Source organism: Vicugna pacos, chromosome 11 (assembly GCF_048564905.1).
Source record: "Vicugna pacos chromosome 11, VicPac4, whole genome shotgun sequence".
NCBI classification, from domain to species: Eukaryota; Metazoa; Chordata; class Mammalia; order Artiodactyla; family Camelidae; genus Vicugna; species Vicugna pacos.
In genome coordinates this window covers 52,324,387-52,351,472 of record NC_132997.1, presented here as the reverse complement: position 1 = coordinate 52,351,472, position 27,086 = coordinate 52,324,387, and the positions used below count along the sequence as shown (strand labels likewise).

At 46.6% G+C, this 27,086-nt stretch overlaps 1 protein-coding gene across 1 annotated transcript in view; it reads left to right on the top strand.

The window, feature by feature from the left end:
• TSPAN15 (tetraspanin 15) overlaps positions 1-27,086 on the top strand; it is a 48,464-nt gene that overhangs the window by 7,907 nt on the left and 13,471 nt on the right. The window contains exons 2-3 of the mRNA XM_006212891.4: positions 20,171-20,356; positions 21,635-21,709. Of these exons, the coding sequence (XP_006212953.2) occupies positions 20,171-20,356; positions 21,635-21,709 (261 nt within the window). The remainder of the gene's footprint in view (positions 1-20,170; positions 20,357-21,634; positions 21,710-27,086) is intronic.

Here is a 27,086-nt window from a genome sequence, read left to right as displayed (position 1 = left end):
GCCAGAGGCTTCTGCCCAGTTCTAGCAGGCAGCAGGTTAGGAGAACGAGCACGTCTTGTTTGATGGGTGAAGAGCAAATCTGATTGACTGGTGGCCAGGATAAGTCAGTTTCCTTGTCTGTAGAAAGGGGTAGCCTTTCTACCTCACATGGGGCCAGGCTTGGATGAGGCGATGCTCCAGGGCTCTTGGTGGAGTGTCCTGTGTGATATGCAGTAGCGTGGGAGGCACGCATCACCAGGCCAGAGCTCGCTGGGTGTTGGTGAGAGGGGCTGGGGCGCAGGAAGAGCCACTACCTGGCACTTGCCTCACGATACTTCGTTTCACTTCTCTGGATGCTCAGGACAACTGTGTGAGCTGGGACACTTGTCCTGTTTTACAGCTGAGGAGACTGAGGCCTGGAGAGGGGATATGACTGACACAACCCACCATTTGCCTCCATCCCCAAGACCAGAGCTGTTTCACTATGGAAATGGTGCCTTCTCTGTTTTATTTAATTCTTTCCCAGGGAGACTTTCTTACCAGCAGAGGCATTTGCATCTTGGCCTGCAAGAAAGTAAATATTTGCCCAGAAGGTAGAAGGAAAACAGCCTTGACCTGGTCAAAGCTCAGAGCCCTCCCCCTTCCCGTGGGAGAGCCCCTCCCAGGATGCAATGGGTGGCCTTGGATAAGTCACAAGGCTCCTTGTGCTGTTTCCTGTTTCGATCAGAGGATGGGCTCTGCTGGGTGTAGTGTGGTGGGACCTCAGAGGTGCCTGGTGTCAGGTGGTCAGTTCCTGTGCACCCACTGTGGGCTGGGCACTGGTGGCCCAGAGCTGGATGCAGTGTGTGGTGGGTGGAGGCTAGCCCCCAGCATCCCCCGTCAAAGATTGGGGTCAAATTCCCTGGCAGGAGGCGAGTGGGATGCTGGCTTCCAAGGCTGGCATGGAATTTGGAGACTATGTCACTTCCTGAGGTCAAAAGACAGACCCTTTTAGGCTAGAGGGCCTCTGAGGCCTCCTGTCTCAAGGATTTTACAAGTACATGTCCAAGCCCCATCTTCAGAGTTGATTTCCATTGGTCTGGGGTGGGACCCAGGCACCTGTAATTTTTCAGCTTCCCCAGGTGATTCTAACACACAGCTGGAGTAGAAACCACAGCTCATGGTGGTATCTGTGAGGGAATTCTGATGGGAGTGGCTGGGTTTCCAAGCCAACTCTCAAGCTGAATCCCAGGTGTCTTGCTGAAACTTCTCATCGCTGACAATCTGGACAGTCTCTGTGGGCCAGGGATGATGGGGTGCACATTTGGGAGAGGCTCACCTTGAGGGAGCAGTCCCAGAAAGGAAGAGTGAGTGCTAACTGGGGGTGGAGGAAGGGCTGTGTGGAGTGGGGGGAGTTGGCAGGGCCCAGTCTGGGCAAGTAAGGGCTGGCACAGGTGTGTGGAGATCCCCAGCCTGGGATTGTGGGCAACTGAGTAGGAGGCTGGGCTTTTACAGGGGACCTAGATGTATCTGGGAGGAGGGGGGAGGGGTCCATGGTTCTAGAATTTTGTTTTCCTTTTAGTTATCTTTATAACATCCTTTCATCTGCTCTAAAGGCAACACTTCTCTATAATTAACTTTGTAACTTGAAGAAGTTTCTATAGAACCAGACTTGAGTTTCTTTTTTATTTTTTAGTGGAGGTGCTGGGATTGAATCCAGGAACTCGTGCATGCTAGATGTGGGCTCTACCACTGAGCTATACCCACCCCTACCCCCCCAGACTTAAGTTTCTTGAGTCAGGGATTTACACACTTAGTGGGTGAACTGTGATCATTTTTACCTTTAATTGTGTCTCCAGTTTGAGAAATGCTGATGTGTCAGCATCATGTTGGAAAGCTGGTTATGATCTGTGGAGTATCAGCCACCTGCAGTTCTGACTCCCTTAGGAGAGGTGCAGCAGGTAGTGGGGAAATAGGGTTCCAAATGGGTGTGATGAACTTGCCTGGGGCCACGGTGATGAGGTAGTGCCCAGTTACTGGGAGGATGGGGACTTCTGACTGTGACCAGTGAGCTCTGTAGTGGGTTGAATTGTGACCTCCCACCCCACCACAGAAAGATATGGTCATGTTCCAGAACCTGTGAATGTGGCCTTATTTGGGAAAAGGGTCTTTCTGTATATAATTAGGTTCAGAATCTTGAGATGAAATCATCTTGGATCACCTGAGTGTGCCTTAAATTGAATGACAAGTATGCTTATAAGAGAAAGGCAGAGGGAGCTTTGAGACAAAAGAGAAGACAGACACACAGAGGGGAAGGTCCTGTGAACGCAGAGGCCAAGGGGCCAAGGAATGCCTGGAGCCCCCGGAAGGTGGAAGAGACAAGGGAAGATTTCCCCCTAGAGTCTCTAGAGGGAGCATGGCCCTACAACACCTTTGTTTTGTATTTCTGGCCTCCAGAATTGTGAGAGAATACATTTCTGTTGTTTTAAGTGACCCAGTTTGTGGTAATTTGTTACAGCAGTCCAGAAAATGAGTGCAATCCCCTTCTGCTTCACCGTGTTGCCTCACTAGGGAGGGACCCAATTGAGTAGGGCCCTAAAAATCCCTTTCCCTTCCATGGGTAGTGCTGAACACTGAGGACAAAGGATGGGGCAGGGAAGAGGAGCCAGGCTGGCGGAGGTCAGGCTCATAGCCCCACCGCCTGCTGGCCCCGCCCCTCCTGCAGCTCCGCCCTTCAAGCGGCCCTGCTCCATGAGGCTCCGCCTCCTCCCAGCCCTTGTCTGTCCACAAAGGTCAAAGGTTGTGCTCTACAGTTGGCTTCTGCGAGGAAAACCTGATAGAAAGTGGTTAAAACAGAGGAAAGGAATACAAGTTAGCTCTCAGGAAGGACTTCTTGATTCTGAAAATAAATTGAAATTGCTTTCCAAGGGGCTTTAAAACATCTGTGATTCTCTTACAACCTTTCAGAACTGGTATGTCACCCATCACTTGGGTCAGTTAGAATGTGGGTTGGGGGTTCCCTTTGGGTAGAACTTCGGAGAGTCATGGAGGGCATGTGGTGCAACTCCTTCCTTTCAGAGGGGAGGAAACTGAGACCAGACCACACAGCAAGTACCTCTGGTTCTGAATCCCTGTGGCCAATGGACACCCTCCAGCATTCAGAGGGGACAATGGGCACTACTCAGTGATTTTACCCCAGTGGTATCCTCTCCAGCTCAGATTATGGGTGTCCCCACTGTAAACGGGCCTGCTGCTGCACCTGGGTACAGAGGCCTGATGTGCGGCTTATCACAGCCTGGCCTTCCCTGCAGAGCCAGAAAGAACTCGGGCAGCAGAAACGCTGGTGCGTACCACTGGCTTGGTTCTGCTTAGCCTCTCACCGGGACCACTGTTTGCCTGGCCTTGTGCTGGGCTATGGGGACAGATGAGCCAGCCCCACCTCTGTCCCTTGAGAAGCTGGCAGTCACCGAGTCCTAGCAGTGTGCTCAGGACAGCTGCAGATGTTCTGTGCTCAGGGTGGGGCAGGCTAGAGGCTCCCAGGAGGCTCAGTCAGCAGGGAAGAGCTGGGCTCTGGGCTCCCACAGGGGCAGCAGCTTGACTGATTTCAAGGTGGGGGGTGGGCTCAGGATCAGAGCAGACACAAGACAAGGACAGGAGTTGTTCAGGGACCCACAGTCCTGAGGCAGGAATGGGCCCTGTTTGTTTCTGTCTTCCCTCTCTGCTGCGGTCTCCTCTAGTGCTTGCCTCACTTAGAATTAAACTTTCCCCTTTGCAGTTAGAAAATCCCCCCAGGCTGCCCTCTCTCTAGTCTGGTTGTGCCTTCTGCTTCCTCCTCTTTTGTTTTTAATTTTTAATTTTTTCTTCCAGTTTTATTGCAATATAATTGACATGCTACACTGTATAGGTTTAGGGTGTACAGTGTAATAGTTCTACTCGCCTACATCATGAAATGATTATCACAAGAAGTTTAGTGAACATTGGTCATCTCATACAGATACAAAGTTAAAGAAATGGAGAATTTTTCCTTGTGATGAGAATTTAGGATTTATTCTCTTAAGAACTTTCATATATAACATACAGCAGTGTTAATTCTAGTTATCATATTGTACATTACTTCCCTAGCATTAATTTATTTATAACTGGACTCTTTTGTCTTTTTTTAAAGCTAACAGTTGAAGAGCTTTTCCTATGTGCTGGGCTGAGTTTTTTCCTACATATTCTCTTCTTTTCTTTCTTTCTTTCTTTTTCTTTTTTTATTGAACTATAGTCAGTTTACAGTCTGTCAATTTCTGGTGTACAGCATAAAGTTTCAGTCATATATACACATACATATATTCCTTTTTATATTCTTTTCATTATACATAATTATAAGATATTGACTATAGTTCCCTGTGCTACACAGAAGAAACTTTCTATTTATCTATTTCTAGACATTCTCTTCTTTAGTTCTGCAGCAACCCTAAGAGGCAGTGATGTTATTCTAGACTGAGGTAAAGAGAGGCTCAGAGAGGTTAGGGAACTTGCAAGTAAATACCAAGCCTTACTCTCTCTTCTGACAGACTTCTCGGTGCCTTCCTGTCCCAGGTGTTCAGCCTTGGGAAAAAGATGCCTTTAAGAGAGGTGGGCTGTTTGGGGATGGGTTATTTGTTCATTGGGTAGGTCCTTTAGTCGCTCGTCTAACATTTCCTAGACATACAGGAGCCCTCCCATTCTCCCTGAGATGCTGCTAGAGGAGCAAGGGCCCTGGAGCGGGGACTAGCTTCCCGGGGAGCCGTGGTGCTGACTGCCACCCTCTGTGGGAAAGGCGAGAGCTGACCTGAAGAGTCAGAAGGTGCCTGGTCGGGTCTCCAGCGGGCTCCCTGAAGCTGCAGGAGGGCAGAAATAGAGCCTGCATGACTGTCCTTCAGAAACAAGTTTTTTATTTTTCTTTTATGAGAGGATATGCCAGGGCGTGAGAACTCTTTGTTCCTCATGAGGGAGGGCAGCTGGCAGTGGTGTGAGCACTGGCCTGGGAGTCTGGAGACCTGGGTCACAGCTGCTGACTGAAGGCTAATATGCTATGTGACCTTGTGGGAGTGACAGCTTCTCTCTGGGCCTCAGATTCCCATCTGCAAAATAACGGGGCAGGGCCTTAATGGCATCCATCTGCTTGGTTCTGGTGGTCCACAAGGTGATTTTAGGTTTCCTGGGGAACATTTTAAAGTTTAATATGTATGCACTAAGTGTAATATGTGTTAAAGAAAATAATTAGTGCCCTAGATCTATGATTTCATAGATGTTGTTTGGGTTAGGTTAAGACCGTATTTATTTTAGTGAGAAAAGTCAGTCGATTGAAAGAAAAATCATGGTACCTCCTGGTTAGGTGTAGGGGCTTAACAATCTTTGTATCTGCTGACTTTTAAAGAAAGAATAGGGGTTCTCAAGTGTGACAGCACCTTACAGTTTACAAAGGAGTTTCCCCATCTCACCGAGTCCTTTGAATGACCATTAGGCAGGTGTTATCATTCCTGCTTCACAGCAGAGGTAGTTGACACTCAGAGAGGGAAGTGGTCTGTCCAAGGTCACACAGCTCCTAAGTGCAGGGGCCTCAGTTGGCACATGCTGTTTGCCAGTCACCCCAGGAGCGATTGGTCACACGGCTGTTACCTCCTCCCACAGCTGGCACTGGCTCCCACCAACTGTCATCATGTTGTTGGTTTGTTGTGTGCATCTTCTCTTGTCCTAATTTTCTTAAAGCAGAGGAGGATGGGATTGAAAGTGAGGAGTGACTTCACCCTGTGCACAGGGAAAAGCGTGTCCTGCAGCCCCCAGGGTGCTGTTTTCCTAGTACGCTCGCTGAATGGATAGTAGGTGGGTTTGCGTCACAGCCTATATTTAGCCCCAGTCGGCAGCCAGTGAAACATCTGGTTAGGGCATTAATTCCAGGCCAGCGGAGGCTGCCTGCCCTGAGCCTCTGGTCAACCAGCCCCTGGCTGTGGCCACTAAGACTTCTCAGGCCAAAGGGAGACTCAGACTGTGAGCAGATCTCCTCTTGGAAGAAATGGAAGTTGGATCTTGCTTGCTTCTCCAATGTTTTTATTGTTAAAAAATTAAAACATAAAAAAGGTAAAAGAATGATCAGCGAGCTATCCAGAATCAATTAATTTTAATGTTTGGCAATGTCAGAAAGTAGAAGATATCATGACATTTCACCCCAAATGTCCCAGAAATTATCTCCTTAAAAAGAAGTCATTGAATAGAACCCCAACACCATTATCACGCCTAAGAAAATACCAAGTCCATGTTAAAACTTCTCCATTTGTCCCTAAGATGTTTCTCATAGTGCATTAAAAAAAAAATCAGGATCCAGCATCACAGTTCATGCATTGCATTGGATCTCATTGGATCTCATTTTGACAAAAAAGGTCCCAGTGCATCTGAAACATGAGGGGTGACCTCTGAGGCCCTGAATATTATAAGTTTTGGAGTCCTAGGGAAGACGGTTGTGTATTATTTGCCTGATCCACCAAGACCTGCTAGGGTCTTGTCCCCTCGTTGTTAAGGGAAATTCAGAAAGTGGAGAGGGAGAGGCTTGCTGGGCCTGGTTATTCATGTGGAGCTGTGGGCCCCCCACCCCCTGCACGAGCCCTCTTCCCATTGGAAGGAGAGCTGCTCAGTGGCTGGAAGGCAAACCCGGAACTCCCTGAGTGCCCACCCTTAATCATCAACTGCACATGATGGGTCCTGTGCCAGGCGCTGAGGGGAGATGCTCTAAAGAGCTGCGAGACCTGGGACCGGCTGCCCGCAGTCTGCGTGGGGACACTTAACATGTCCCTATGTTGTTGGGTCATAGATGCTCTTGTTTGTGAACATGCAGGCTTTTGGGAAGTCACTGTGCCTGGGATGTGTGGGGTGGAGCCTTTTTGTTCTTAGGCTCTGCTCTGGGTATGGTTGGGGTGGGGCTGGGAAAGGCCGCTTCCCTCCTGTGAGATGGAGAGCACTAAATCAGCAGTGCCTGATCAAGCTGTGATGGGAAATGAGCTTTTTGAAAAAATGTGAAACCCATGGGAAAGTTGAAAGAAGAGTTCAGTGAGCACCTGCAGGCCTTTGAATTACCAATTGTTCAAATCTTGTTTTAACATCTCCCTCCCTTATCTCTTTCTTCCCCCAAGCCATTCTCTCTCAATAAATACACTTTTCTTTTCTCATCACTTCTTTTCTTTTTTTTGCCAACCCGGTTGAAAGGGAGCTGCAGCCATTGTGACCTTACCCTTACATACCCCATCATCCAGCTTTCCAAAAAGGGCATTCTCCCACACACTGTTGTGTCCAGCCGAAAACAAACCACCGTAAAAGAGAACATCACCTATGCCGTCCATATCCAGATTTCCCCAGTTGTTCCCCAGATGTCCTTTGTGGTGGATGTTTTAACCCAATCAAGGTCCAGGCGTAGTTTTGGCTGTGACGTGTCCCTGTCGCCTCCCCTGACCTTGACTATCCTTACTGCTTTTGATTTCTTTGCAGATGTACAGAACATCAGCGTTCTGGATTTGCTTTATGGTTTCCTCATAGTTAGGTTCAGGCCACACATTTCCTGCACAGGGGATGAGGTGGGAGGCACGAGAGACCACGTTATGAGGCGTGTGATGCCCAGCCACCCTGCTGCTAACCATGCCACACTTGACCACCCGCCCTCTCCAGTGTAATGTGCATTTCCCCATGATGACAGGTGCGTAAGCTGTGGGGTGACACTAGGGACTGTGTGAATATTCTGTTTGGTAAAATAATTTTTGAAAGCGAATCTGAGCGTGTGACTCCCTGTTTAAATTATTTCAGTGATTTTCCTATTTCAACTTCAAAATATATCTAGTGTGCCTGCTTCTTTCAGCCTTCACATGCCCATCCTGGTCCAGGCCACCGTCACCCAACATTTAGGTTACTGCAGTAAATTCCTGACTCTTCTGCCTCCATGCCTCCTTCCCCCCAGTTCTCAGCACAGTAGTTGGAGTAAATCACTTAAAAATCAAAGTCAGATCAGATCACTCCACTGCAAACTTGTAGTGCCTTCCACCCACTCAGAGTGAAAGTCAGCATCCTCTCAGTGGCTTTAAAGTTTCCATCTGATCTGCCACCCTTGCCCTTGCCCTCTCTTCTCGCCCCCTTTCCCTACCTCCATCACACTGTGGCAGTTATCCCTTGAACACATGGGCACATTCCAAGGTCTTGGTAACTGCTTGGATATTCGTCCGTCCGTGTATCCACGTGGTTGGGGGAGAGCCCTCCCCTGCTTCAAGTCTTCACTCCAAAACCGCTTTCCCTGGCTGTGCTATTTAAAATGCCAGCCCCCTCTTTCAGCCTCCCTGGCCTCCTTTCCTGTTTCTGTCTTCACAGCACTTATAACTAAGACATACCATATGCTTTTCTTATTTGTTTCTCCCCAATTAGAACATGAGCTCCACCAAAGCTGAGACTTTTGTGTTTGGTTGGTTTGCCACTCTAGATGAGCCCCACTCCCCACCCCTCACCCCGTTCCTGAAACAGCTGCTCTCCAAGTGTGCTCCAGGGATCTTTGGTGGGGGGACCCTTTCCAGGAGTCTGTGAAGTCGACCATCTTCATGATGATTCTGGGATGCAGTTTGCTTTCCTGCTCTCATTCTCTCAGGGGTGTCCAGTGGAGAATTTCAAGGACACATGATGGTGCTGTGGCAGCGGACTGAGGGAGGAGCAGCTTCAAGAATCCAGCTCTTCTCATCAGCCAGACATTAACATTTGCAAAAATGTAAAGTCCATACCTCTCTTCCCCCCTCAATTTTTTTTCATGTGTGGCATTTTTAACAAAAAATTATGCTATTTATGTTAACATGTAAATCTATTATTATTATTTCTAAGTGAGTTCATAAATATTTGAAATATGTCTATTTTAGTTTCTTATATAGTAAATAGTTGAGAAATTTGATCCCCAAAAAAAGCTCTGTGGTCCTCAAAAGTTTTTAAGAGTGGAAAGGAATCTGAGACCAAAATCTTTGAGAACCACACAGCCTCTCAGTAAAGAGATAATAAATGAATGAAGTTCTTGGTTGAACCTGAGACACCTTGCCTTGGTAGTCTGATTCTGCTGGCTTCCCTAGCCTCCTCCTCTCCCCACTCTGCCTGTCCTTGGCTTCAGCTGTGCTGACCTGCTGTCCTCATGGCACCTTCATGGGCATCTGAAACCCCTTGTCCACTTTAAAAATTCTTGCTTGTCCATTTTGTGCATCAAATAGACTCAGTTCAAACATCACCTCCTCCAGGAAGCTTTCCTTGATCTTGCCAGCCTTGCCCATTATTTCGTGTCTCCTCTCCTCTAGCCCCTCTACACACTCAATTACCTCTACCCCAGCGTTTCTCCAACTCTGCTCCATTTGCTGGTGTGGAGATGTGTCTTACCAGACTGAGCTTCGTGAGGCAAAAACTAGGCCTTACCTTTTTATTCCCAGTGCCTGATATGTACTAAGTGCTTAATAAATATATGTTAAGTCAGTAAGTGTTGTCTTGGAATTTAGAATAGGGACTCCCCTTCCCCTGATTTATCCTTGGACCAAAGTGCCTCTAAAAGGGAAACGGTTTCTGGCATCTGATTTGAATCTTAAAATGTCAGGGTTATCTTTACTGGGGAAGGAAAAGTAGCATTTATTGAGTACCTGCTGGGTGCCAGCAATTTTTGGATGGTGTCTTGCTTCAGGGGCATCAAGGTTCATTAGTCCACTGTGAACTGGCTTGGGCTCTAATCACTTTCCATATGGCTTCCATGGGGAGAGTGGTTTGGGAGCTAGGCCACCAAGCGTCCTGTGAACTTTTGGGACTAACGCATTTGCATCATAGGTGCAGACTGTGAAGTTGTTGAGGCCAAAGATGACGGTATGTGTGTTGCTGGGTCCTGCCACCAAGCCCTACATGCTGTTGGTAATAAATACCTGGAATGATCTATTCAGTGTGCATAGTTAATACTATAAATATCACTACCAATGAGGGCTCCCCATTGGTGATTTCATAGGTGATCATAAATGGAGAGAGATCTCAAGAGCTGGGGTGATCCAGGAAGGCTTCCCAGGGGATGAGGGCTTTGTGCTGAGCTTTGGAGGATGGATATTAGCCCCTTTTGGTCTTGTTCCAAAAAACAGTTGGTCTTCTTTCCACAGCTGCTGTGGGAGGCCGTGCTGGAGGTGTGTACTTTGATAAGGGTTGGGTAGGAAAGTCATCTTTGCTCCTTATAAAAACCTTTCTCATGCAGAAATGTGACATCTCCCGGCCAGGTGGGAAAGCAGGGGTGGACCCATGGAGGAAGACTCAGTAGAGGAGAAGACTTTGGACCAGCCAGTCTGCTGATGGCTGGGGTTCTAGGAAGGGCTTTCTGGGCATGAATTTCCGAGGACTCTTGGAGGAGTGAAGGGTTTCTAGGGCTTGTGGCCAAACACCTCCCTTTGGAGCAGGGAAATTGAGGTCCAGAGAGGGGAAAGGACTTGCCCAAGGTCACGTGGGGGTTAGTGACAGAGCTGGCATTAAAGTTCAGGCTCCCTTCCCCTCCCCCATACGCCCCCTCAGCACTCCTTCCAGTGTGTGATGCTGCCTCCATTTTCCTTTTGCCCTTTGACCTCTTCGAGGTCATGAGCCCTTGGAGTGGGGGCAGTTCACATTCTTTAAGGCCAGGCACTGACACTTGTGCTCTGATTGTCTCCTCCGCCTTCCCATCGTAGTTCAGGGGCAAAGGGCTGTGTTCAGATGTGGGATTTTGTGCAAAGAATGAACCAAGGGCCACAAAAGCAATTTGATTCATTTTTCTTATCTGTAAAACTACATCTGACATCAGAAGCAAAAAACATGAAACAATTAGTAAGCCGTATCATTGCCAAAATTGTATAGAGACAGCCCTGAATTTATATCTGCCCAGCTCAGCCAGGTGTCACCTGGGAAAAGGCAGTCCTGGCTGTGGGGCCTCACTGCCTTCTGTACCTGCTGCTGAAATTTCCTTCGTCACCCCACTCCTCCCCATGCCCGCTCCCCCACTGCCTACTCCCTTTCAAGCAGCTCCCTCTTTTACTGACACTCTTCTTAGCAGCCCAGAGGGTCAGGGAGAGATGGGATCATGGGAAGCCCCACCTTCCTCCCCGTTCTCTGAAATTCCTCTTGCCCTCACTTTGGATCCTGCAAGGGTGACTTATGCAGTCTTAGGGAAAAATGGGCAATGCCTGGCCCAGTTCCTGGTGGGCAGGTGTGGGCTCTGAAAGGCTGCTGGGACCTGAACTGGAAGCTGTTGTCTGAAACAAAATCCCCTTGTCACCTCTGTGAGCATGTGTCTCCTTCTAAAGGGTCTGAGGGCGGGGGAGACCTGGGCCGTCTTACTCCGGCCAGCGGCCTGCAGCTCTGAGCAGTGGGGCCTTAGCCAACCCAGCCAGAGGCAGAAGGGAGGGGAGACTAGTGATTTGGCACAGAGTGTATTCCTGAGTGTACCCTAGCAGGAAGCACCCCACCCCACATAGCTCTTCATCCCTGGAGTCCCCAAGCCCATAGCCCAGAATCCCAGTCCCCATTCCCTATTCCTAGCCTCTCAGCTAGAGCTCCAACCCTAGGCCCAGGGTGCTGTCTGCAGGGCCTGAGCTGGGGGACTTCTGTCCCTACTGTCAGGGCCAGATGTTCTGGGAGCTTCTGTTCTGGCTGGCCTCTGGCAAATGAGTCAGCCTGGCCTAAGGGCTGGCCTGGGGCCCACCTGGGCTGAGATCTGGGAAAATAATCACCCACATGCCTTGGGAATACAGCAGCTCTGAGAGGTGGGCTCTGACTCTCTTGGTTCAGACACAGGGAAGGTGGAGAGAAGGAGGGGGTCCAAAGAGTGAAGAGGAAAGAAAACCGGGGAGAAGAGTGTGTTGGGTGGAGGAGATATGCTCTAGATTTTCCTTTGCCTCTTGGCCTTTTTTTGTGGTTTTCATATTAACCAGGTAAGACGGTTTATCCTTAAGCCTTGAAGGGCTCTATTCTGGACCAGGAACATCAGTTTCTTCTTTGGGCTTATAGGCAGCTAGAGCAAGATCATTTCTCAGATTCATTCCTCTAGCAGATTTATCTGGCCAGTCCCTGTACTGATGGAGCATCCAGTGGTGTGAGGTCGAGCTCCTGTGCATCCTTCAGCTCCAACGGACCTTCTCTGATTTCCCAGGAGGCAGTGACTGCTGGGCCTCTTGTCTCAGAATATCCTTACCAGCTGTTTGTTACACTACTCCCCATCTTCCTCCCCCAAACCTTTTCCCAAAGAGAGTCTGGGCTTTGTCAGCTCTTAGCCCCAGTGCTTCGTATGTTTATGCTGGTTCTTGATTAGAAATTCCATTCTGCCTATGCTGGGTTGAGTAGCTGGGGTTTACAAACCTCCCAGCTTAGCTCTTTTACAGCCTGGAATGTGCTGTGTACATGTCTTTTTTTTTTTTTTTAAAGAAAAAAAAATTTTAAGCCATAGGAATGTGGAAGATCATCTAGGGAGAAAGTGAAGACAGACCCGTAAAAACTTCACAATATAGAGAACAGGCAACATGTGGGAGCCTTTTAAATCAAGCTTTTGTAACTGTTGGTGACAGGAGGGGTAGCAAGCAGACTGGTGTGTCCACTTTGCTTCTTAGCAAGATTTGTTTTCCAAAGGCCATGTTTCCCACCCTGAGCCTAGCTGAAGGGCCAACTTGGGAAATACTTCCTGAAGTCTCTCCCCACATTTGTCTAGAAGCTGTGGAAGTGCTGGAAGGAGGTGGAGAACGTTGTTATTAGAGAAGTCACAGTAAAGATGATGTAAATAAAGAAGGAATAAACCAGCACATGGGCAGGAAGTCCTGATAAAGATGTCAGTTCTCCCCAAAGGGATCAGATTCAGTGCACTTCCAGTCAAACCTCAGCAGGTTTCTTCATGGAACTTGATAAGATGATTCTAAAATGTATACACAAGAGTCAGGTCCGAGGATAACCAGGACGCTTTCGAAGAAGACAGGAAGGAGGGACGTGGCCTAGCAGATGCCATGATGTGTTATAGAATTATAGTCACTACAATGGGAAGGTTTGTTTAGGGACAGACTAACAGATGGAAGAGAGAGGGAGCCAGAAACAGACCTGGCACGTGTGGAACCTTAGTGTTTGACAGCAGGGTCATAGCAGATCAGTGGGGACAGGAGGCCTGGTTAATAAATGGCGCTTGTTACAGTCCAAACAAAAGCAGGCCGTGTCAAAGAATGTCATGGACCAAGGATTACAATTGTTCTCTGCGCTTCATGTCCAGTTTTTTTGTTTGTTTGTTTTTGTTTTAAAGAAAGTCCAGGGTCAGGGCAGAGCTGGCAAAGTACCAGTGACAAGCACCAAGGACAAGCTTTTTTGCCGGCAGTAGGAGGCAGTCCCTGCTGCTTCTTCCAGGGCTGTCTTTGCTTTGGGTTTGGGAAGAACCCCCCCAATTCCTGAAGCATGGGCTGTGGGGAGTTAGTGCTGGGGCCAGGTCAGTGGCACCAGGGTCTAGGGCCCCAGAGCTTAGAATACTGCCCTGTAGTCCTGAAGGTGGGTCTGGCACCCTCCCTGGAAACAGAATGAGCCCTGTATCAGTCTGGGTTGGGGCACTGAATCTCGTCTGTCCTGCTTTCCTTAGGGTCAAGAGGTTTGGGACAACAGGAACTGAGTTGTCTCGGGGACAGCGGGAGAAGGGATTGTTTTCTCCTGAATGAAGCCAGTGAATAGGAACTGAACTTCCTCTAGCTAGTGGCAGGATGATCAGGGCACATGACTTTTTTTGTTGTTGAAGTATAGTCAGTTTACAATGTGTCAATTTCTGGTGTACAGCATAATGTTTCAGTCATACATGTAAATACATATGTTTGTTTTCATATTCTTTTTCATTATAGGTTACTTTAAGATACTGAATATAATTCCCTGTGCTATACAGTAGAAACTTGTTTATCTGTTTAATGTATAGTAGTTAGTATCTGCAAATCTCTACTCCCAATTTATCTCTTCCCACTTACTTCCCTGACTGGTAACCATAGTTTGTTTTCTGTGAGTCTGTTTCTGTTTTGTAAATAAATTCATTTGTGTCTTTTTTTTTTAGATTCCACATATAACTGATATCCTATGGTATTTTTCTTTCTCTTTCTGACTTACTTCACATAGAATGACATTCTCCAGGTCCATCCATGTTGCAGCAAATGGAATTATTTTATTCTTTTTTTATGGCTGAGTAGTATTCCGATGTATAAATATACCACAGCTTCTTTATCCAGTCCTCTGTTGATAGGACATTTAGGTTGTTTCCATGTCTTGCCTATTATATACATGAACATTGGGATGCATGTATCTTTTCAAAATTAGAGTTCCCTCCAGTATATGCCTAGGAGTAGGATTGGTGGGTCATATAGTAAGTCTATTTTTAGTTTTTTGAGGAATTTCCATACTGTTTTCCATAATGGCTGCACCAAACTACATTCCCACCGGCAGTGTAGGAGGGTTCTCTTTTCTCCACAGTCTCTCCAGCATTTATCATCTGTGGATCTTTTAATGATGGCCATTCTGACTTGTGTGAGGTGATTCCCTCATTGTAGTTTTGATTTGCATTTCTCTGGTAATTAGCAATACTGAACGGTTTTCTCAAGAGCACATGACTTTTTAATAAGGGTGGTCTCTACCTTCAGAAAGGAGCAAGGTGAGAGTGGTAAGGTGTAGCATCCAATGAGAGATGCTTTAGAGCTGTGCTGTTCAATATGGTGGCCATCAGCTACACGTGGTCAAGTATAAACTAATTTAAATGAAGTAAAATTAAAAATTCAGGTCCCCAAGCACACAAGCTACATTTCATGAGCTTGCTAGCTACACTCGGCTAGTGGCTACCATATTGGACGTTACCTTCATCACATAACGGCTGTTGGCAGCACTGCTGTGCTATTGGCATGTTTGTATTTTGCAAAGACCTTTCAGACCAGTTCTCAGTCCCAGGTCGAAATGGAAGGCCCATCTGGTAGCCTCAGTGGCAGGCCCGACAGGTTTTGGTTATGCATCCTGACTCTGCCTCTCATATGTTCTGTGTCACTTAACCTCACTGAGTCTGGTCTGTAAAATGCAAGTGGCTGTTTCTCAGATGTGTGAGGGAGTATGACGGTCAAGGGAGACGATGCTAGTGTAGCACTTTGCAGGATGCTGGCGCAGCATCATCACTCCATACATGGCAGTGAGCTTTATTTACTATTTATGAGAAGTGAGGCTCAGAGAGGGGAAGTGACATGGCCAAGGGCACCAAGCTAATAATTGAAGGCACAGAATGCCAGCTCCCATCTGTTATCCTGCGTCCGCTACTCCTTCCAGCCCTGTCTGTGCTGGAGAGAAGCTGGTGCAGAGTGTGGGGGGGGGGTGGCTTAGCCCAGGGCTAGACGGGATCAGCCTGGGGCAGAACAGCTGATGGGAGTGAAGTCCAGGGATTTCTTGACCCCATGCAGGGACCCTGCTAGCCCCATCTTATTTAAAGTCTCTCTCAGGCCTTGGAGTTTAGCTATTTCCCACATTCTTTCAAACTAGAAACTCAGGAAAGTGCTTTGTTTGGGCCACACAGAGCCCTGGAGCATTGGGTGCCCCATCAGATGGCACCAGACTGAGGAAGTTCTTGGGGCCTTCCAGGAAACACTGGCTCCTCCAGGAAGCCAGTGCTGACTTTCTGACATTCCCTTTCTCCCCCTCAGTTTTGTTCAAATTCCCAGAGCCCTCCCTATAGGAGGGGTTGCATATGCTTCCTGTACACCTGAGGTTCTTCCCTTTTTTCGTGCCAGGAACATTGCAGTTAGAGGTTAACAAAAGTAAAGGTTGACTTTTTTCTCCATCCACAGTTTAGAAACTCCTGAATTCCATCCATCAAGCCATAGAGATCATTTCTAACCTGTCAATCTCTGCTCCCCCGCCCAGACTTAGCCCATGTCTAGTCTTGTGACCCTTTGTGACCCCAAGACTTGAAACACAATAGGTGCCTGGTATGTGGCATTGGGGGTGAAAGTAGCCCTTGCAGGTCCCCTCTAAGTGCAGACTTGTCCCAGCTGGGGGTGAGCCAGCCAGACCTGTGACCAGATGCTTCCCGAAGGCAGAGATGCAGGTACCAGAATGCCTCACAGGACCTCCTGCTTCCCGGCAGCTGCGTGAAGCTGGGTCTCAGCCCGAGAAGGAGGAAGCCAGTTCTAGGTTGCAGGGCTCAGAGGGGACCTTCGGGCCTGATTCACAATGGGCAACAGGGCTCCCATGCAGCCTGTTGAAGATGCCAGAAGCCTGGGGCTCTGGGCCTGGCCCATGGGCCCATAGGCTGCCAGCAGCATGTTCTTTCCCTCTTTGGCCCCAAATGGGCATGGCCATGTGCTCCCCACCCCCAGCCACATTTAGCTGAAGCTGTCCTGCTTGACAAATGGGCCATTTGCTTCCTGCGCTAGAGCTGGAGTGGCTGGCTGCCCAATAAGAGGCTATAATTAGCAGAGAAGAGTGGATGGGATTGCACATTAGCATTGACAGTTAGTTTTATGCTCACATGGAAACATAAACTGATGTCATCAGAGATGTAAATATCATTTGGAAATCTTGAAGTTCCCAAGAAGGGTACGCCAGCCTCTGCTTATGCCTGCTGCCCCTCAAACACTTGAATGAGGAGCCCAGATCAGCGGACCCTGTGTGGGGAGCTGTCTCAGGGGCTGCCTGCCGGCTGCTGGGAAGGCTGGGGTCGCAGCGCCTCCAGCTGGACCAGAAAGAACAGGCCTGTGATGGCTCAGTTCACGGTGGTGGAGGAGTCTGGAGCTTTGGGTCTGCATTTGCCACGGAAGCTTTCCTCTAGCTTTAGTGGTCTGGGAATATTGCAAGGCTGACTAGTGAGGAAAATGCAATCTTTTGTCATGGGAGGGACATCAGACCAAAGGAAGTTTTGTTTCCTGTCAGACCAAGGCTGTTCTGGAGTGGGTCCCAGGGCTCTGGGGAACTTATAAAAATAAAAGAAGCCACTGACTGCCTTTACGAAGAGGGCTGGGGTCAGTTCTGCTTGGAATTGAGGCCAATGACAGCTCTGGTGTTTTGGAGATGGTTTCCAAAGCAGGGTACCTGAAACCAGAAGCATAGCCTCAGGCAAGAATGGGGGTGGGTGGGTGTCAGGGCTAGGGAAGACATCAGGGCCTGTATACATCCTGCCCAAGAACTTTTTTTTTTTTTTAACAACAAGGAACATAGAACTCTCAAAAGTATACAGAATTGATCTGAAAATATTGTTGGTTCAGTGACAACATGAGAATTACACTTTTCTTCAATATAGAAGATAAAACCCCACCTCTGTTGCCCTCAAGTACACCTTGTCCTTGTGTATTGACTGCTCTCCCTGCCTGGGCTGTGAAGATGTCGCTTCTCTGTAGGGTTCCTTTTTAATCACCGTCCCCAGCTCGCGGGGGGGAAGGATCTCTGGGCTCTGTATCTAGTTCAGGGTTAGGGTTGAGTGAGTGATTCCTTGTAAATGCAGTAATTCAGAAGAGGGGTGGTAGATCTGGCTCTTCAAAGCTGCTGGCCCCTGTTCTTGGAGGACCCTCAGGGCACAGGCTGGTCTTGAGCAATGATTCACCATGTTCTGGGTTTTGGAGCATCAACTGACCAAATAGTTCTGGTTAATTTTTCTCTATCACAGGTACATTTTATTTCCTGTGTTCACCATTTTCCTGTAGAGGACTCTGGGCGTGTGTGTCCTGCCTTATAAATTTAAACATTTTTCCAAGTGGGTAATTTTGATGACATTTCACTCATAGTTTTCCTGATATGGCCAGCTTGTTACTAAGTGGCCGAGTTTGTCGTGCCTTTAGCACCTCTTGGCCTGTGTGAGTTGGGAAGGCATTCCTTTTAGACTGGGGAAGAGGGCCTCAGTCATCCCAGATTATCCTTTCAAACCAAGGGGAATGGCACTTAGCTGTGAAGTACAGCAGAGCACTGGACCCCTGGAGGACGGCTTCCCGGTAATCCCCTGTTATCCCGTGTTTCTAAGTGAGCTTGGTCTGTTTGACTTTTGGCCTCTCCACCGCTTGCCAAAGCTTAGGGGAAGCAGGCACTTCCCTTTACCCAGGACAGTCCGGGCGCTGTTTAGAAGGCAGTCTAGATCTACTTGGAAGGCACATTGTAACCACTTTAAGGCTGGGTAGACCAGGAGTAATGGGAGGAGAGGCCTCCTCAGCGTCCCGGATGTTGACTCGGGGTAGCTCTGCTCATGGCATATCTTGCCCATATCTTGTCTGTAGTATCCCTCATTTCCTATACTCAGACCTTCGCTGATAGCACCACAGCTTCCAATTACTCTCCTACTCTGCCTTCCGCTCTGTGGAGAAGTCCAGTGTATCTGACGATTTGTCCCAGCCCTCAGGAATGTGTGGCCCAGAAAGTCAGAGTCCTTGGACAGGCAGGAGGCGGGGTAGACAACATCGGACTCAAACCCAAGGGGGTCTATTGGGAAGCCCAGCTTGCATCTGTTCAGCAGACGTTGATTGTAAATACCAGCTGTGTTTCCTAAATGTCAGGACCATTCTGGGTGCTGGGATGTCCAAAACAGTCAAAAAAATCTCTCCTGGGATGGAGCTTATGTTCTTGTGGGACAATTTAAAAATAAAAGAAAAAAGTAGTTATGTTAAGTATTGGCAAGTACAAAGAGAGAACATAAAATGGGGAAATGGGAGAGGAACTTTTTAAAAATAAGATTGCCCTAAAGGCCTCACTGAGCAGGTGACAATTAAGCAAAGGCAGGAAGGAGGTAAGGTAGTGAACCATGTGGAGATCAGGAGGAAGAGAATTCTAGACAGTGGGAATAACCTGTGCAAAGGCCCCGGGGTAGCACATTTAGTGTGTTCACCCAGCAGTGAGGAGGCTAGTGCAGCTAAGCCAAAGTGGGGAAGAGCAGGGAGAGTGAGAAGTGGGAGTGAGCTCAGACAGGCTGTGTAGGCCTGTAAGCTGAGATTAGGGTTGGGGCTTTACTCTCAGTACACAGAGAACCAGCCTGCTCTGATTAGGTTTTGCCTGGTCACTCTGGTATGGAGAACAGGCTGAAGGGGGCCAGTTAGAACACTTTTGTAGGATCCCAGGGCCATGTGGCCATGTAGCCCAAACTCATCTGAGGGTTAGAGATGGTGTCTGCTAATAAAGCTCTACAAAGATTTAGTAGGAGAGTTTTCAGACTGAGAACTAGAAAGGGATCCCCCAAGGGCTTTTTTGCCAGGTTTTTCCTGCTGAGCTCTTACAGTGGTCACCTTTCCACTGCTAGGGGAGTTGGTGATGAGGAATTCGACTTAAAAAACCCCCTCAAAATCCCTCCTGCTCCAAATTTTGGCTCTCCCGATGGTCATCCTGAAGATGAATTCCATGTTTATGGTGCTGAGTGAAATGCCAACCCCACTGAGCAGTTCTGAAACTTCCCATGGTGACCTGCCTGTGTGATAAATACCCCAGCGGCCCCTGGCTTCCACATTTATAGTGTTTCCACTTTCCTTATCTCACTAAGGCCTTGCAAAAACCTGTGGGGTGAGCAGGGCAGAAATGGCAGTCTTTATACCCATTTTTCAGATGAGAACACAGACTCACGTGGTCCAGTGCCTGTTTGAGGCCCAGGGTTAGCAAGTGGGAGAGCTGGGACTCAGATCAGGTCCTCTGACCCTCTACCTAGTGGCATTTCCCCTGACTCACCAATACTTTCTCTCAAGCAGCATTTCAAAACAGGGTCTAGGGCTTGCTAGAGTCGGTTTGCTAGGGCTGCAAAGTACTGCAGGGTGGGTGGCTTAAAAACAGGAATTTATTGTCTCATGGTTCTGGAGGCTGGAAGTCCAAGATCAAGGTGCTGGCAGAGTTGGGTTTGTAGGTGGCTGTCTTCTCCCTGTGTCTTCACATGGCTTCTGGCTGTGTGTCTGTGTCCTAATCCTTTCTTAGAAGGACATCGTTTATATTGGATTAAATCCTGGTTATTTTAATTTAAGTACCTCTTTAAAGGCTCAGTCTGCAAGTACAGTCCCATTCTGAGGTACTGGGGGTTAGGACTTCACCATGTGAATTTGGGGGGAACACGATTCATCCCATAACAGGTCCCCTCACATCTGGTCATTTGAGGTGAGCCCCTCATTGGAGGTGCCATAGCCCTCAGATGGACCCTTTGTAGAAAAACCAAGCGACTGCCAGTCCTTCTCCTCTCTCACTTGCTGCTTTCTTGCTGCAGCTGATAGGCGGCCTGATCCTGTCGGTGGGGATCTATGCAGAGGTGGAGAGGCAGAAATACAAAACCCTGGAAAGTGCCTTTCTGGCCCCAGCCATCATTCTCATCCTCCTGGGGGTCATCATGTTCATCGTGTCCTTCATCGGCGTGCTGGCTTCCCTCCGTGACAACCTGTGCCTTCTCCAGGCGGTGAGTTGGTCCCACGTACCCCTCCACTGGTGGTAATGGGGAGGGGTGATACTTGGACTCCCCAGGAGATCTGGAAGGCCGACCCTAAGCCCTGAGGCAGCCGGGCTTTTTCAGTCCTTGCCTCAAACTAGCTCTGCTAGAGGGTTTTCTGGATCAGCCTGTCTGTCCACATTGGCCCAAGAGTGCCCGGGCCACCGCCACTTCTGCATACAAAAGCTGATTTGAATACTATTCCTACTTCAACCCTGCGTTGATTTGGACTGTCAGTTGGAAGTGGGAGAAACCACACTCAAATGAGAGCAAGCAAAACCAAGAAACGTTGTTGCTGGTGAGTCATTAGCTCATATAACCAGCAATCCCACACTGGGTCCAGGGGTTCAAACAGCACCCTTGGGCTCTCTCTCACCACCTCTTAGCTGGACGCTGGGTGCTGTCCTCAGGCTCTCTGTGATGGTCGTCAGCAGCCTCAGGCCAACAGTCCTTATAACTCTTGATCCCAGGGAGTCTTTCCTGGCAACTCTGGCCAAAGTCCTAGGACTCTGATGGACCTGCTTGGGCCAAGTATTTGTCCTGGGTTCGGGGGTGGGGTCAACCCCACCTGCCCCCCTCCCCCGCCTTACTGCCGGGTGAGGGATGGCTCCCCAGAGTCGGGGGTACCGGGTAGGGGATCCATTCATTCGGCACCCATGTGTGTGTTTGACCTCATTGTCCCCCTCACACGGGAAGCCCCTGAAAGCCCTTATGAGCAGGGTCCTGGTGCTGCCTGAGGCTGGAATTTGTTGACATCAGTTTGGACAATGCCCGTTTCTATGATAAAGGTTGGGGGTTGTTATCCTCTAAGCCTCAGACATCCCCTCATCTACTCTGGGGGTCTGGGAGGCCATTTCTGAGGGGCCCTGTGGCAGAACTGGAAATGCTGCCCCAGCCTTCCATCCAGTCATGCCTGTCCCGTCTGGGTCAGTCAGAGTGAGGGCCAGAGCTCCTTGATGTGGGGGGTCGGGGGAGGGGTTGTGTTTTTCCGCCTAGATCCTGCTGAGGACCCCTGGGACAAACCTTAATAACAATCTGGATGAGACAGCTGAGTCACTCTTCCTGAGCACTGGCTCCAGCGACAGACTTTCCCGGGAATGTCTGTCCACATCCTGTATCCTCACAGGAGGAAGGGCTGAAAGGCCTAGGAGCCTAAGAGCTCTGACAAAGATAATTCTCCTTATTGTGCTTGACCTCAGAGCAGATGGCACTCCCCCTCTAGGTGAATCTCTGAATTTTGTTTTCCAGTTTATGTACATCCTTGGAATTTGCCTCATAATCGAGCTCGTTGGTGGCGTGGTGGCCTTGATCTTCCGAAACCAGGTGGGCCTGTGGTGCATTTATCCACCATATGTATGCTGGGCACCCCCTGTGTGTGTGCCCTGGGCTGCAGACTAGGGGTGCGACACAGAGCTGGGCAGATAATCTCTTGCAGAGCATCCATTCTGCTGGGGAGGCGGGCACTGAACAGATAAACAAGAGAACAAGAGAACAAAACAGGCTGATAGCAGAGGGGGTTGGGTGGGGAGGACATTTATGAAAAGGAGCCAACCAGCTAAGGCTCAGAGGGAACAGAAGTCCAGGCAGAGGGAACCACTGAGGCAGAAGGGAGCTTGGCAGGTTTATACAGTGTGGAGTTTGCTTGGCTGAAGCAGGTAAGTAACAGGGAGGGAGGAGAAGGCAAAGTTGGAAGGTCCGGCCAGGGCAAATCACCTACAGCCTTGGAATTGTTTTCTAAAGGCAATAGGAAGCCTCTGGAGGGTTTTGTGCTAGGAAATGTGATGTAATCTGACTCATGTTTTACTTGCTGCTGAGTGGAGAGTGGACAGTAGGAAGACCAGCTGTGGGTGAGCCTTAGCCACAGGCCTGTCTAAACCCTTGGAATCCAGGGATATTTTTCCTGTTTTATGAGCCCCAGGAGAGGGTAGGGAAGATTCCCATAATGTCAAAGGAGTAATTGAGGCACAGAGAGGTTAAGAAGCCTTCCTAAGAGCACACAGCAAGACAGAGGCAGCTCAGGGATGCTTTCCAACCTAGCCTTTTTTTTCAGTTCTTTTTTCCTTCCCCCATGCCCAGCTTTATTAAGGTATAATTGACAAATAAAATGGCAATATATTTCAACTGTACAATGTGATGACTTGATATATGTATATGTTGTGAAAGGATTACCAAGTTAATGAACACATCTATCACCTTGAATTAACTTTTCTTTCTTTCTTTTTTTTTTTTTTTGGTGAGAATGCTTAAGGTCTATTCTCTTAGGAAATTTCAAATATATAATACAGCATTATTAACTATAGTCAGCATGCTGTACATTAGATCGTCAGAACTTATTCATCTTGTAGCTGGGAGTTTGTACCATTGACCAATATCTCCTTATTTCTCCCATCTCCAATCCCTGGCAATTATTCTTCTCTTCTCTGGTTCTATGAGTTTGAATTTTTTTTTTTGGATTCCACATATAAGTGATACTTAACCATATAGCATTTATCTCTCTCTGTCTAGCTTATTTCACTTAGCATAAGACCCTCGAGTTTCATCTATGTTGTTGTAAATGGCAGGTTTTCTTGCTTTTTAATGACTGAATAATATTCCATTACACACACACACACACACACACACACACACACACACACACACAATGGAGACCATATATTTATCTATATCTCACATTTTCTTTATCCAGTCATCTGTTGATACACACTTAGGTTGTTTCTATATCTTGGCTATTGTGGCTATTGCTGCAATGAACATGGGAATTCTTTTCATGGCAGATAGCTCTTTGGACTAGCAATTTCATTTCCTTTGGGTATATATCCAGAAGTGGGATTGCTGGATCATATGGTAGTTAGATTTTTAATATTTTGAGAAATCATCATACTGTTTTCCATAATGGTTGTACCAATATGCATTTCCACCAACAATGTACAAAGATCCCTTTTTCTCCTCACCAATATTAATCTCTTGTTTTTTGCTAATAGACATTCTAACAGGTGTGAAGTGGTTTTGGCTTGCATTTCCCTGATGTTTAGTGATACTGAGCATCTTTTCGTACATGTGTGGGCCATTTGTATGTCTTCTTTGGAAAAATATCTATTCAAGTCCTCTGTCCATTTTTCACCCTTGACAAACAGGGGTTTGAACTATTCTTGTGTTTGAACCCACTTACACACAGATTTTTTCTAATAAATATATTACCTGCTTTTTCACTTTACAGATTTTTTTTTTAAATTGAAGTGTAGTCAGTTTACAATGTTGTGTCAATTTCTGGTGTACAGCACACACTTTACAGATCTTTAAATTAACTAGACATGGGGAAAAGTTTATGTTGGATTAGAGATCAAAATATATGAAATCAAAAGAACTAGCGTTTGAGTCCTAATTCTGTCAAAATCGTTTCAGCTTCCTGCCCTTGAGTGAGTTACTTATCAATTCCTTTGTTTTTGAGGAAGAGATAATAGTATGCAGATTTTTTACTGTGTTGGGGATCAGCACCCCAACCCCTCTGCTGTTCAAGGGTCAGCTGTATTTGTCTTTTTACTATTGAGTTGTAAGGATTCCTTATATATTTTGGATATTAACCTCTTATCAGATTATGGTTTACAAATATTTTCTCCCATTTCATAGTTTGCCTTTTTACTTTTTTGATTATTTTCGTTGCTGTGCAAAAACTTTTTAGTTTGATGTCGTTCCACTTATTTACTGTAGACAACGTTGCCTGAACCTTTGATGTCAGATCTACACAAATCACTGCCAGGACCAATGTCAAGGAGTTTTTCCCTATGTTTTCTTCCATGAGTTTTACAATGCCAGGTCTTACAATTAAGTCTTACATTCATTTTGGGTTGATTTTTGTGTATGGTGTAAGATAAGGGTCCAATTTCATTCTTTTGCATGTGGATTTCCAGTTTTTTCAACACCATTTATTAAAGATACTATCTTTTTTCCCCATTGTATATTCGTGGTATCTTTGCTGAAAATTAGCTGGCCATATATGTGTGAGTTTATTTCCAGGCACTCTATTCTGTTCCAATGATCTATGTGTCTGTTTTTAATGTCAATACCATGCTGTTTTAATAACTATTGCTTTGTCATATCGAAGTCAGAAAACATGGTGCCTCCAGCTTTGTGCTTCTTGCTCCAGATGGCTTTGGCTATTTGGGGTTTGTTGTGGTTCCATATGAATTTTAGAATTTTTTTCTGTTTCTCTGAAAGATGCCATTTGAATTTTGATATGGATTGCATTAAATCTGTAGATTGCTTTGGGTAGTGTAAACACTTTAATAATAATCTTCCAATCCATGAATAAAGGATATTTTTCCATTTATTTGTGTCATCTTCTAATTTCTGTGATCAGTGTTTTATAGTTTCTAGTGACAGATCTTTCACTTCCTTGATTAAATTTATCCCTAAGAATTTTATTCTTTTTGATGATATTGTAAGTGCGATTGCTCTGTTAATTTCTTCTATGTATAGTTCATTGGTAGTGTATAGATACGCAACTGATTTTTTAATGTTGATTTTTGTATCCTGTAACTTTACTGAATTCCTTTATTAGTTTTAACAGTTTTGTTTGTTTGTTTGCTTGTTTTTGCTGGAGTCTTTAGAATTTCCTATATATGAGATCATATCATCTGCAAATGGACAATTTTACTTTTTCTCCTCTGACTTGGATGCCTTTTCTTTCTTCTTCTAGCCTAATTGCTCGGGCTAGGACTTCCAGTACTATGTTGAATAAATTGGTGAGAGTGGGCACCTTGTTTCTTCCTGATCTAAAAGCTTTTCCTCTGAGTATGATGTTAGCTGTGGGCTTGTCATATATGGTCTTTATTATGTTGAGGTGCATTTTTTCTATACTTAATTTGTTGAGAATTCTTATTAGGAAAGGCTGTTGAATTTTGTCAAATGCTTTTTCTGCATCTTTTGAGATGATCATATGATTTTTATCCTGCATTTTATTAATGTGGTGTATTACATTGATTTTGTGTATAGTGAACCATCCTTGCGTCCTAGGGATAAATCCCATGTGATCTCAGTGTCTAATCTTTTTAATGAGCTATTGAATTTGGTTTGCTAATATTTTGCTGAGAATTTTTGCATCTACATTCATGAGGGACATTAGCCAGTAATTTTCTTTTCTTGCAGTGTCCTTTTTTGGACCTCATAAAAGTGTTTGGAAGTGTTCTCTCCTCTTCAGTTTTTTGGAAGAGTTTGAGAAGGATTGGCATTAATTCTTCTTTAAATGTTTGTGTGAATTCACCAGTGAAGCCATCTGGCTTTGGACTTTTCTTTATTGGGAGACTTGATTACCGATTCAATCTCCTTACTCGTTATTGGTCTGTTCAGTTTGTCTATTTCTTCATGTTTCAGTCCTGGTAGGTTTTATGTTTAGGAATTTATCCCTTTCTTCTAGGTTGTCCAGTCTTCTGGTGTATAATTGTTCATAGTATTCTCTTATGATCCCTTGTAATTCTGTGATATCAGTTGTAATGTTTCCTCTTTCATTTCTGATTTTATTTATTTGCATCTTCTCTTTTTAGTCAGGCTAATGGTTTGTCAGTCTTGTTTATCTTATTCAAAAAGCCAACTCCTAGTTTTGTTGATCTTTTCTATCACCTTTCCATTTCATTTATTTCCACTCTGATTTTTGTTGTTTCCTTCCTTTTAATAACTTTGGGCTTAGTTTCTTCTTCTTTTTCTAGCTCCTTGAAGTATAAAGTTAGGTTGTTTATTTGAGATCTTTCTTTTTTTTCCCTTAATGTAGGTATTTATTACTATAAACTTCCCTCTTAGAACTGCTTTTGCTGCATCTCATAAATTTTGGTATGTTGTGTATCCATTTTCTTTTGTCTCAAGATATTTTTAAATTTCCCTTTGATTTCTTCTTTGACCCATTGGTTGTTTTCCCATCCAGTCTTGCTACCTGTTCCTCCTTTTTCCTGTTTTTTACTTTTCAGACCATCTGCTCTGAGCTGGCACATCCAGGATATTGGCTCATTTTTCGGCAGCCTTGAGGGGACACAGATGTTTATTCCATTTGCCCATGGGGATGCTTTTCTATGCAGCCGGCAGGACTCCTGGCCGGCCCACAGCTTTCCAGAGTTGTGGGTCAGTGCTCTCCTGCCTGGAGTCGGGGTCCAGGCCATGGTCAGCAGCATCAGTGGTTTTAATAAACAATCCCCTAAATGAACAGCAGTTCTGGTGTCTAGGGTGCTTTCACAGAGGCAAGATGACTTATTTTCCAGTGCCTGGTAGATCAACAGGGGCCGTGATACCACTCCTTTCTAGGAAGAGAGCTGAGCCCAGATGAAACCTCCAGGGACCCTTAGTCATCACAGCTGAGGATGCCATGGGCCTGAGGTCAGGGGTGAGAGTTCCTAGTTATTCCCAAACCCCAAGGGTACCACGGAGTGAAGCGTGTTCCTTCCCCTTGGATGGGGTGTCCCCTCATGGGGCCCTGTCAGGGAAGGGTCTTGGTGTGCAGCCCAGAAAGGACCCTCACCCTCAGGGCTCTCAGCTCTTTGGAGGCTCATGATGGGCTGGGCTCTCATACGCCTGTGATACATAATTCAAAAAATTTAAAAATGAGATACAAAACTCAGTAAGTGCAATAGGAGTTCTATAATAAGGGAAAAAGTCGGCCTGGAAAAATCTGGAAGAAATAGAAATATTAACATATTAAGTCACATTTCCTCTGAGG